General features: G+C 35.5%; 1 protein-coding gene across 2 annotated transcripts in view; it reads right to left on the bottom strand.

Annotated features, from left to right (window-relative positions):
• Positions 1-328: 328 nt before the first annotated feature.
• Positions 329-13,323, bottom strand: part of CNOT6 (CCR4-NOT transcription complex, subunit 6) — a 59,126-nt gene continuing 46,131 nt past the window's right edge. Inside the window, exons 4-11 of one of the 2 annotated variants that reach the window (XM_006877255.1) lie at positions 11,858-11,962; positions 11,708-11,776; positions 10,201-10,358; positions 9,337-9,491; positions 8,620-8,774; positions 7,530-7,760; positions 5,322-5,524; positions 329-541 (exon numbers count right to left, since the gene is read on the bottom strand). In XM_006877255.1, the coding sequence (XP_006877317.1) occupies positions 329-541; positions 5,322-5,524; positions 7,530-7,760; positions 8,620-8,774; positions 9,337-9,491; positions 10,201-10,358; positions 11,708-11,776; positions 11,858-11,962 (1,289 nt within the window). The remainder of the gene's footprint in view (positions 542-5,321; positions 5,525-7,529; positions 7,761-8,619; positions 8,775-9,336; positions 9,492-10,200; positions 10,359-11,707; positions 11,777-11,857; positions 11,963-13,323) is intronic. The other variant, XM_006877256.1, reaches the window with a different exon arrangement.

Genomic DNA, 13,323 nt, shown 5'->3' with positions numbered 1-13,323 from the left:
AAGAGAATATGCTGCTCAAACATTTTCCTATTTCAAGGCATGAAAATATTGTATTGGAGAGAAGAAACAGGAAAATTACTTGTAACAAATTAAAGATAGGTGCAAACACACCAATCCCTGTCTAACAGTATATAAAGCATATTGGGCTCAGAATTTTGTTGCTAGCACCTGGCTTTCATACCTTATCCTTACCAAATAATCAGATTGAAAATTTAAATCATCATTTAAAAATAAAAAAAATAGTCCCTAGGGTCACACCTCACTCCCCTATGTTCAGATTTTTGCGAGCTGATACATTAAATTGAGGTTGTCCTCTGAAAATACTTGACTACCTCCTACCAGGAAGGTGAATGCCATTGACTTGGGGTAGGAAAGGCAGTAAGAGCTCCAGTTGTGCAAAAAGTGAGAAGTGGTCAGAGGGGATGAGTGGGTGTGGACAACCGCTGATATTGTTCTCAAGTAGCCAATGGTGGTCCAGAGGTCCCAGGATGCCTAAAGTGTTCAGCTGAGGTTTAGAACAGAAGATGTAGTCAATTATACCCTGAAAAACAGAAGTAAAAAAGACAAGGCATGCACATAAGATATTACTGAAATACTAAAGGCTCTTAAGACATATATGTTGTTGTTGTTAAGTGCCGTCGAGTTGATTCCGACCCATAGCGACCCTGTACAGGGTTTCCGAGGCTGTAAATCTTTACGGGAACATAACACCTCATCTTTCTCCTGAGGAACAGCTGGTAGTTTTGAACTGCTGACCTTGCGGTTCACAACCTGATTCGTAACCACTACGCTACCAGAGCTCCTTAAGACATATATGTACAATCATTATTTAGGAAACAAAACAAAACAAACTTCCTAGCTTGCAAGAAGAGATGATTCTACATAAACCAAATGCACCCTCACAAATGTCAAATTCAGTTATTAATGAGGGTTTAGGAACAATAATCATTCACACACCTTCCAATCTGGGTCTTTACAAAATTTTCATGAGACAAAAAGGCCCTTCATGAGAAGGCCACTGCTGTTTCTCTATCAGACCACCAGCTCCAGAGGAAGGGCTGGATCACTACCCATCCACCATATCCTCCTCAGCACCTAGGCACAACAAACACTTGGCACACTGTCAAGTAACTGCTGGTTTGCCTTCTTTTCCTATAATTTCTCTGAAGGCATGTTTGGTCTTATATGCTCTTGGTCAAATGTATTTAAGCACATTAGCTTCTTCCTATCTCCAGGTCAGCAACTGATGTTGTTAGGGGACATCAAGTTGGTAACAACTTATAGAGATCCCTACGTACAACAGTATGAAACACTGCCTGGTCCTGCATCAACATCATTAATTGCTGCTACACTTAAGCCCATTGTTCCTGCCATTGTGCCAAATTACCTCGTTGGGGGGGGTCTTCCTCTTTTTCTCTGACCCTCCACTTTACCTAGCATGATATTCTTCTGCAGAGACTGGTCCCTCCTGACAATATGTCCAAAGTATCAGAGACAAAGCCTAGCCATCTTGGCTTCCAAGCAATATTCTGGCTTTCCTTCTTTCAACAGATTGGTTTGTTCTTTTGGTGGCCCATGGTACTGTTATAGTCTCTCCTCTAACATCATAACTCAAATGCATCAATTTTTCTACAGTCTTCCTTATTCACTGTCCAACTTTTACATGCATATGAGGTTACTGAAAACACCATGGTTTGAGTATGGCATACCTTAGACCTCAAACTGACAACTCCACTCTTGAATACTTTAAAGAAGACTTGTGCAGCTGATTTGCTTAATGCAATAAATACTTCGTTTGATTTCTTGACTGCTGCTTCCATGAGTGTTGATGGTTGAGCCAAACAAAATGAAGTCTTTGACAACTTCAATCTTTTCTCCATTTATAAAGAGGTTATTAATTGGTCCAGTGGTGAGGATTATTGTTTTCTTTATATTAAGGTGCAACCCATACTGAAGGCAATGGTCTTTGAACTTCATTATTAAGTATTTTAAGTCCTCTTCCCTTTTAGTAAGCATGGTTATATCAAAAGCATATCACAGGTTGTTAATGAGTCCTTCCTCCAATCATGATCACACATTCTTCTTCACATAAGCCAGCTTCTCAGCTTATGTGCTCAGCATACAGACTAAGTAAGTATGGTGAAAGAATACAACCCTAGCGCATACCTTTCCTAAATTTAAACCATTCACTGTTCCCTTGTTCTGTTCAAATAACTGCCTCTTGGTCTGTATACAAGTTCCTCATTCCCCACATTGTCCCTAGCTTGTCATGATCCACACAACCAAAAAGCCTTTGCATAGTCAATAAAGCACAGGTAAACATCTTTCTGTTAGTCTCTGCTTTCAGCCAAGACGCATCCGATGTTGGCAATGGTATCCCTCATTCAAAGGAATCTTCTGAATCCAGCTTGAACCTCTAGAAGTTTTCTGTCAATGTATGGTTGCAACCATTTTTTGAATTATCTTTAGAAAATTTAACTTGCAGGTGATATTAATGATATTGTCTGATGATTTGCACATTCCATTGGGTTACCTCTCTTTGAAAGGGGCATAAATATGGATCTCTTCCAGTCAGTTGGCCAGGTAGCTGTCTTCCAAATTTCTTGGCATAGATAAGTAAGTGCTTTATCAGTTTGCTGAAAGATTTCAATTTGTATTCCATCAATTCCCGGAGTCTTGTTCCTTTCCAATGCCTTCAATGTACCTTGGATGTCTTCCTTTAGTATCATTAACCCTTGATCATATGCTACTATACCAAAAAGAAATAGCTCAACATCGTTCATTTCTTTTTGGTATAGTCACTCTGTGTATTCCTTCCAACTTCTTATTATCCTTTGTGCATCATTCAATATTTTGTCCATAGAATCCTTCAATACTGCACACTGAGGCTTGAATTTTTTCTTCAGTTCACTCAGTTTAAGAAATGCTGAGCATATTCTTTCCTTTTGGTTTTCTAAATCCAGGTCTTTGCACATTTCGTTACAGTATCTGACTCTGTCTTCTTGAGCTGCCCTTTCAAATTTTCTATTCAGCTCTTTGACCTCCTCATTTCTTCCATTTGCTTTAGCATCTCTACACCGGAGAGCATGTTTCAGAGTCTCTTTCTGACATCCATTTTGGTGTTTTCCTTCTTTCTTGTCTTCTTAATGACCTTTTGCTTTCTTCATGTATGATGTACTTGATGCCATCCCAAAACTCTTATGGTCTTCTGTGTCTAATGCATCTAATCTGCTCTTCCGATGATCTCTAAATTCAGGTGGGATATGTTCAAGGTCTTATTTTGGCTTTCATGGACTTGTTTTAATTTTCTTCAGCTTTGGCCTGAACTTGCATATAAGCAATTGATGGTCTGTTCTATATTTGCCCATGGCCTTGTTTTGATTGAGGACATGGGAGTTTTTCTAATGTCTATTTCCGCAGGTGTAGTCAATTTGATTTCTGTGTATGCCATCTGGTGAGGTCTATTTTTCATGTTGTTTAAAAAGTTATTTGCAATGAAGAAGTCACTATCTTGCAAACTTCTATCATGCAAGTTCCAGCATCATTTCTATCATCAAGACCATATTTTCCAACTATTAATCCTTCCTCTTTGTTCCTAACCTTTGCATTCCAATCACCAGTAATTATCAATACATCTTGAATGCATGTTTGATCAATTTCAGACTGAAGAAGTTCATAGCATTCTTTAAGTTCATCATCACTGACTTTAGTGGTTGGTGCATAAATTTGTGTTGTGTTAACTGTTCTTCCTTGTATGTATATGAATATTATCCTATCACAGATAGAGTTGTAGTTCAAGATATATCTTGAAATGTTCTTTTTGATGATGAATATGACTATATCTGACAATATTCTGGTGTTCTTCATCATGTTTCTATATTCAATATTCTGGTGCTATCTGACAGTGCTCTACCGCTATTCATAAAGTTTTCAGTGACTAAATATTCAGAAGTAGTCTGTCTTTGTCTGGAAGCTCAGCTGAAACCTATCCACCATGGGTGACCCTGCTTGTTTTTAAAATACTGGTAGCATAACTTCCAGAATCATAGCAACATGTAAGCCACCACAGTATTACAAACTGACAGGTAAGCAATGGAGGCCAGCAATATCTAAGTTCTTAATTATGCTCTAATAGAAATGATTATTTTACAAGTAGGCTAAAAACAAAAACTTAGGATTTAAGTGAACAGAAATGCAAAAGTGACTAGAAAGGATGGCTGAACAATGCAAGCAATACAGCCCCAAACAATCACTGATAGTAAAAATGGTGACAGTCACTAAGAAAATGGTCCACATTCAAAACAGTTAACTGTGCAAAAAGACCCATAAGTATAAAATATACTGTATAAACATTTAAAAATAGATAACATAAAACATTTTGCGACTCAAAGAACATGGCTTCAATGAAATGAAAACATGAGCGATAGTATTATCTCATCTCAAATGACAGCACATTAAATAATAATGGTACTCAGTAAGTTAACACAGGCTTACTTATGTTTAATCTGTAGTAAATGATTTCACATCTATTCACCACGTCAAAGAATCTGCTTGTTTGGTATGGCTGCTATCTGTCTCCCAAGCCCACAGCACCTCCCTATAGAATTAATCAAAGCCCCTTTTCAAATTTACAATCTATGAGTGGAGCTCATTACCTAGTAAGTAAGGTTAAGCATGGTAAGCATATACTTACTTATTTATTGGCAGTGGATGTCACCATGTCTTTTATGAAAACATTGAAAAACAAAGTAATCTATCTTGATGGTACTACATATTCAGCTAACAGTACTGTGCATATACAAACATAATAGCTTTAAAAAACAACACAAAAAAATGTGGATGCTACCTCAGGAACTGATTTACTATTATTACTTCATCTGACTTCTTATCCTGGAAATTGTCTTAATTATCTATAAAGTTAAGGATGAGACATAAGTCACGTGATATTCTACAGAAGGGTAATAAAAAAATACTGTCAACCAACTCAAGATTGGTTAATTTCAATATAAATATACACCCATATTTTAAAGGCATATGAAGCTACAAAGGAGCTATGGTGGTGCTGTAGAATAGTCACTAGATTGCTAACTGCAAGGTTGATACTTCAAACCCATTAGTTACTCTATGGGAAAAAGATGAGGCTTTCGGCTCCTTAGAGATTTGCAGTCTTGGAAACCCTATACAGGGTTGCTGAGTCAGAATCAACTTGATACCAGTAAGTTTTTTGTTTTGTTTTGGGGGTGGGATGTGGGGTGGGGCATGAAGTATGAGACTGTCCAAAAAAGGAGAAGTTTTAAAAAGCACATCATCTCAAAACTCACCTTGAAATCAAATGTATAATTTGTATAAGGCATCAGGCCATTCTCATAGGCACTCTTTAACTTGAAACCATGAGTGATCCTTCCATTGGTTGTTCCATTTTTCCCATTACAGCTGAAGTTCGTAAGACTTTCATTGTATCTCAGTTCTTTAAAGTCTTTATGATTTGTTTCTACTCCACCAGTGCTCAAATATTCTACAACACCTATAATAAAGTTTTTCTATTATCAAGTTATGAGTATAATATTACACTGTATGACATAATATACTGTATGAGTACACTGTTAGGACAACAATGTAAAGATCATGCAGCAGTAAGTGGTTTCCAACATACATATCCTCACTTTCTAAAATGCTTCATCATTTTGCTTTTTATATTTGCCAATACTTGTCCAAATCCATTTCACATAGCTTCAATTACAGTGTAGAGTATACTTCATTTTTAAATATCTAACACTGAATCACATATGTTCATGTGTCTCTTCTCAATTATCTTGCATATTGCAACAATAATTGTGTATATTTGAGAAACTAGTTCTCTTGTTTTTAAAATTCAGGTTGTCTCAATTTTGTTAAAAGATCACACCACAATCAGCATCTTAGTACACAGCTTTCTGCTTATGCTAAATTATTTGTATGGTATAAATTCCAAGATTTTGATTAAATTTGCATTTAACAATATCATCAACTATGAAAGAGAATGCCGTTACTTACAGAGAAATATCACCTGTAGTCATTATTTCCTAAGCAGAAGATGGACACAGCAAATATATTTTAACTTCCATCTAATTAGTCAGCAAGATGGAACATTTTTCCATGTGTTCTCTATTTAAAGTGTTGGTGTGGCACTGTAGTATAAGCACTGAACTGTTAACCACAGGGTCAGTGGTTCAAACCCACCAGATGCTCCTTGGGAACCTTATATACAGGTTGCTATGACTCAGAACTGACTTGATAGCACTTAACAATTTTCATCACTGAAATGGCTCTTACGATGCATGTTATTTGATTAGATTCTCTTTGTCCCTTGTATACTTTTGTTAACTATACAGAATGAAAAGCATATAAAGATACTGCCAGAGAACAATCCTCAACTGCTGCAGTACTCCCCAGATAACTGAATGGGATGAATACAGATACATTTATTTTCCCAGAAAACGAATTTTAGTCTAATTTTGATTTTCTCCATGGTTTCTATTGTGATGGCAATCATGTAATTCTGAATTTAATCAATCCAAAGCATGTGTCTGCATACATAAACCCCAGGAAAAGTATTCTTATGTATATGAGAAATGATAACCAAAAAAGAATATTACTTAGTGGCTTTTAATTTATTAGGGAGTCCTGGTTTGGCACAATGGGTTAATACGCTGGACTGCAAAGTTGGTTTAAACTGTAAGGCTGAATGAACTTCAAGCTCACCAGCCACTCCTCATGAACCCCATAGAGGGTCGCTTTGGGTTAGAACTCAATGGCAAAAAACAACAGTTTATTATTATAAGGATCATGATGTAGTTAGTTACTGTACTATCCATAGAGATGTATTTAAGAATCAGGCTTTCTGTATTGTTCTACAGAAGTTTAATTGTAGTACTAATCAAGATCCATGATTTTTATATTGTTAAAAATACTTGCACGATCTGTGTAAATAAAGGATCTAAATTTCCACATGACGTGTATTTTTCTAATCAGGCCCAACAAAAGTAATAAAATTTGAGACTCTGCAATCTATGTTCAAATTTAAAAGGTGATTTGATTATAACAAAGGGCTTCAAAAAATTCATGGAACAATTCCACTATCTCGAGCTTTGCTTTTCCATAAACTATTTGCAGTCCTCTCCTATTAGCACATGCTGGAATCCCAAAGACGTTGACCTAATACTTTTTTTAAAGTCTGGATTTCATAGGACTTGAAGATAACAAAACACAATTGATATGTCCTTTAATGAATTATTTCAAGCTATCCTTTTTGTGCTTATCAAAAATGATTAATGCCCTTCTACATTAGATTTTAATACTGTTTAATTTTCAAAATGGTCCCTCTATCCCATGATAAAAAAAATTGTATTGTTTTAAAATTTTGATTCACAGCTGCCACTACAAACTGAATTTTCATTTAGATTAAATCTGTAATTAAATTATTAGAAGTATATTACACAAATACTTTGAGGTGAAAAAGCTTTATATATAAAAAAACATTCTTTTCTTACCAGAGTCTGGCAAAGAATTAAGATCTGCACATAAGACAAGTGGAATAGTTCCAAATTCTCCCACTACATTGGATTTGAGGTTTCGAGAAGCTTTATCAATAATGTTCTTTACTTCTGAGAGGAACATCATAGTTTGTACCAGTTTCACATCAGAATACTCAGGATCCCAATGCATATGAGCATTAGCAACAAGAATAAGTTGTTTTTCTGTACCAAGATGTGGCTTTCCAGCTATATTATTAGACAAAAAGAAACAAAAATATGACATCAAGTTACCTCAGAGTCTTAAAATGTAAAAAATTACTAACAGTTTCCCTGAGAAAGAGAGATAACTAAGCCTCTGGTTGATATTTCTATTCACTACTTATATGTAGATAGTACATTCTATTTGAGACAACTTGGATTTTTAAAAACTTCGCTTCTTTGAAACTTTTGGTCTTAGTTTAGATGTCCTACATACAGCCTGACAAAATTAAATCTTTCTTAGATATACTTAAGATAATTATTCTATTCTATTTTTCACCTTTCCTATCCTCCAGGCTAAAATCTCCCAGATCCAATTGTTTCTCAAGTGACAAAAAGCATAAGTATTAACATAAGGCCATACTAAATTTACTTTTACTATGAAACAAGTGTTCCATTTATTCAAAACTCAAGACCTTTAAAATAATTTTGAGTGGGTCAGGAAGAGAAGCTTATAGGGTATTCCTGTTGTCAACAAGTTATGGAAAGGTATGGAGTTCTTATCTCTGAAGTTATTTTCACTAGTATTCACTTAACATTTCTTTCATGTGAAAAATTCTTGAAAGAAAAAATACACGTATACATATATATATATAGCCTACATTGCTTTATACCTTTCAAAGTTTGAAATACTTTTTTTGTACAATGCTTTCACATCGTAAATTTTATAGTAGAGAAGAAAAAAAATAACAATCGTTTTAAGATTTAGATTCTCACTGAGTTTCTTCAGGTGTTAAGACAAAACCATTAATTATATAATGCATTTTTGTTTTTATTCTTGGCGATGTTAAGTCAGAACATTTAAATTTTAGAGATCAATTTTATAGGAAGTGAAAGGGTCACTCACATGACATTTCAATCAATTCCTTTCGAAGTTCTAGCAGTACTGCAACTCCAATGTTATCTTTTGTCATGACTCTGTTCAGCATAGCTTCAGACCCTTCTGAATTTGCCATTGCTAGCTGATTAAATTCAACAGTGTGTTTCTGAACCAAAGTAAATCTAAAACAAAAACAAATACACACACACACAAACACAGAATTTGAAATACCAATATAATACCTTTGTGGAAAATGTAGTTTTCCCAAAATTCCTAACAGATATGATGGCACTAAATCACATTACATAAAATCCGCTACAATGTACACCAAGTTTTCCTATTAACTTTGAAGTTGTTCTAAGTTTGTCACTGCTACAAACAGCATCTTGAAATAAATACCTTTACCTTCTGTTTAGGTTTCATGTTGAAATACTCTACCTTATAATTTAAAAACAATTCTTTTTTAAAGCGTGGGTTACAGAATCTCTCCACCATCTTAGAAGGCATGTTGTTAGCTACATGGCGTTTCAGTAACAATTACAGTTAAACCCTAGTAAACACCTGAAGAAACAACAGTACTTTATATATGTCTCCAAAGCAAAACGCATAGTGACTGAAAAAAGAAACAAAAACCTCCAAGTCAATAGTGTCTCATTCTTATACTGGCTAACTAATTTCCATAATCTTGGTCCCAACTATGGAAATATTGGGAAATTTTTCTTTTTGAGAAATAAAATGACTTACTTTTCTGTCTTGAAGAATATTGCACAGCCGTCAACATGTTTTCTTTCTTGTTCTGACATTGTCCTAGCTCTAGACTTGGGACTGAAGAATCCACTATAGCCACGTTCTTTCAGTTCTACCATAAAAAAACTGTAATACTGTTCCGTTTCAACCTCCTGGAAAATTATAAATGGCAAAGTTATTTTCTAAGATAAAGTTAGTCCTATGCATATTTGAGAGTTTGAAATGATTTCAAAGGACAGATCTGCTGAGTAAACAATGCAATTGTTTACCAATTTTTCCATAGTAACTTATCTGTAATCAGAACAAGTGCTTGCCATTTTATAGGTAACAACTGTCTATTCTTTGTTGTTTATGAGTGAAGGAAAGGAGAACATAAAAACCCTTCTCTTTGTATTTTAAAACTGACATGGAACAACAATCTTAGAGAAAGGACTTTATAGATCTTAATTCCAAGCCCATGAGGATTTAGCTAAGGTCACATAAATTATTTTAGTAACACTGGTGGTAAAACAACATTGCACCTTGGCAATCCAGTAACAATTTAGTTAGCATTGCCACTCCATTAAAAAATAGTGTGAGGCTTATTAGGTGGTTAAAGGTGACTGACTATTCAAGCAGCCACAGGAAATGCTTACGAGCCAATTTAACCCATTTATTTAATCTAGAAAACAGTGTTGAGAAGCAAAGTAGGTAGAGAATGCTCCCAGGAGTCACTAAAAAGCTATTAAAAAGTTAGTATTTTAAGAGCTGCAAAAGCTGGGACTTGAATTCTATCAGTGAATGCATTCAAATGTACACCCTACTTTTATTAATGTTTGGAGAACTGTGAAGTTTAAACAAAAACTTGTCTGTATGGCTTACCTGAAGACTTATGATATCAGCATTGCAGCTCAAGATTTCTTGAATAATGGCCTTTTTCCTGTAGTCCCAATTGAGTGCCCATGATGGACAGTAGCCGTATAACTGCCGGGTCGCATATTTATCACAAAGAACATTATAGCACATGACAGAAAACAAGGCTGTAGGAAAGATAACTTTACTTATTCACACACGTGACAGGGAAAATATATTAATTTCAGTAACAGTTTAATTTAAATGCTTAAGTTTGACTCTATTCATTCAATATATATTCAACGATAAACTACTACAGCGTAGTGGTTACGAGTTGGGCTGCTAATAACCTCAAGGTCAGCAGTTCAAAACTACCAGCTGTTCCACAGGAGAAAAATGAGGCTTTCTGCTCCTGTAAAAATTTACAGACTCAGAAAACTTATGCAGAATAGCTATGAGTAGGAATCTACTCCATCACACACCACCACCACCACCAGACATGGGGGACATAAAAAAAATATGGTTAACAAAAGAGCAGATAATGTGAACAAACTACCATACATGCCTGCTACAGAAGAACACATGAGATTTGAAAGCTAAAAGACTAAGTTCTTGAGCCTTTTAGCATCTAGGCTTCTCATTTTTACACTCCTGCCACCTCTCCACCGAAGTTAATATAGAATGTGCAAACTCGACAGGCAGTCTATTTCCTTACTAATATCTGCCCAAAATTTTCTTCTATAGAACCAACCTATTGCTATATGAGTCAATTCTGACTCATGGCAACCCCATGTGTATCAGAGTAGAACTGTGCTTCACCAAGATTTTCAATGGATGATTTTTCAGAAGTTTAAAACCAACTACTGTAATGAATACAAAAAGAAAGCTATCACAGACCAAATCCTTTTACACACACCATGTAAATGCCTCAACTATTCTGACAAAATTTAGGTTAAATAGAATTTAGAGGTCATTAGTTAAATTTCTCTCTCAAGTGAGGGTTTTGACTGTCTTACAATTCTGTACTGTAAAATATATTTGGAACATGAAGGATTTGTGCAAGAATGTGGAAACTTCCAAGGAAGATTTTGGTGTGTTTACATGTAACTGAATTTGATCAAATCCTGCCAGGATTTCTCAACAGTAGTATTAATGACATTTTGACTTAGTTAACTCTTTGTTGTAGGGGGCTGCTCCATGAGCTACAAGACATTTAAAAGTATCTCTGGCTTCTCCCACCAGGTTGCCAGCAGCCCATCTTCTTCTCCACCAAGTTGTGATGGACCAAAAATGTCTAATGTTCCCTAGGGACAAAACTGCCCCAGTTGAGCAGACCAGCTATATAGCATACTTTCTATAGCACAATACACAGATGCCAGATGTACAAGAACTTAGTAAATCTTTACTATTACCTCCCAAACCAAATCAACCTAAAGTATTCTATCTTAATGATGCTCATAATTGATGTTATTTGAACAATACTGCTGCATTTATAGAGATTAAGTAAAAGTACAAGGAAAAAACCAAGGTTACCAACCAGTTGGCCTTGTTCTGTCTGGTTCTTGTAACATAATCCAAGATCTTGGAGGTGGTTGTTCAGTTGACACTAGTTGAACATAAATTACAAAATTAAGCAATATTCTTACATGTTTTCCTAATTAAGTGATTTAAACAAACAATTACTTACTTCTTTTTGCAGTACCTGCCAAATTATCAAGCAAATAGTTCAGCAGCTTTCTTGTTCCATCTGGTTCCTGATAGAGGTTCAATATATCCTGGGTAAGGGGATTTCCTGGAAATATTTTTAAAACTGGGTTCAGATATAGAAGTATTAAAATAATTCTAAACTTAAGAAGTATCAAAATGATCAGATCAGTTTTAAGTGTACATGGTTACTCCCTACATGCCAAACTACAGAAAGTATGTTTTTTAAGCTTTTAAGTAAAAATGACTCATATTGTGTTCTACAGATTTATCTCCACAAAATAATTATTAATGATTGCTATCAATCAAGATCATCTCTACTAGTTTTCTATATTTGATCTTGCCTGGGAAACATTTTTAATAGCTGGATTGAGATGGTGGGAAGAAGGCGGTGGGAAGAAGGCTTATAGTAGGGAAAAATTACAGCCATTGTAATGAACCAAACAATCAGAATCCAAGAATGCAGTGAAGCTAATTAGAAAACTCTCTAATGACAAATGCAGTCCTATATTTGGATTTTAAAAACTGCTACTTAATATAGAATCTGGGTGTGGTGCTTTAAGATAAGCAATGGGCTACTAATTGCAAGGATGATGGTCAAACCCACCAGGGAAACCCTACAAAGACACTTAATAAAAACAACTTAATATACTAACAATATGGGACAAGCTTGGATTAAGAGTTAATTTATTACAGGTGAGACAACAATCCCAGGGACTTGAAATATCTGTAAATTCAGTAACTGTATTTTAAGTGCCAAAAATGAAACCAAACACAATGTGACATAAATCTATGCTTCTCAATTTAACTTTGCAAAAAGCAAACTGGCAGATTATTTTCAATTTGTTTTAGTTGGGTCACACCTGAGGCTAAAGTGGATGACTGACCAGACAAACAGGGACCACGTGAGGACTTGGTAAAGACTAAACCTCACAAGTAATGGCTACATGGTAAGCCTGATAAAAGCTCTGAGCGGCCCAAGGCCCAAACAGGGTTTCCTGGGTGATGACAACACACAGCAAAGGGTAGTGCATCCTTTGAGACATGCACTATGAATCCTTCTGTACCCTTACCTATATGGAGCTCCATTTGTGTCCTTTTTGATGGTAATAAATCTATATAAGGTTTCAAAAAGTTTGTGAAAAATGGAATTAAAAGAAAATGAAAAATTTCCATGAACTTTCTGAAGCCCTCTTGTAAGTATGGTGCATTCTGTGAGAACAATTTGAGTTGTTACAGAGAATTAACGAACCCACAGTGTCAGATGTCAGAAAGGGCTGACATCTGTCTGTCTCATACACTGTCTAGCATGTGAACTCTGACCTACTTTTGTGTGGCTTGTTGTTGTTGTTATGTGCCGTGGAGTCGGTCCTGACTCATAGAGACCCTGTACAGGGTTTCCGAGGCTGTAAATCTTTACGGGAGCAGAAAGCCTCATCTTTTTCCCGC

This window comes from Chrysochloris asiatica, unplaced genomic scaffold (genome assembly GCF_000296735.1).
Source record: "Chrysochloris asiatica unplaced genomic scaffold, ChrAsi1.0 scaffold00450, whole genome shotgun sequence".
Classification (NCBI taxonomy): Eukaryota; Metazoa; Chordata; class Mammalia; order Afrosoricida; family Chrysochloridae; genus Chrysochloris; species Chrysochloris asiatica.
The sequence above is the reverse complement of the archived record's forward strand: the minus strand, read 5'-3'. Positions and strand labels throughout refer to the sequence as shown.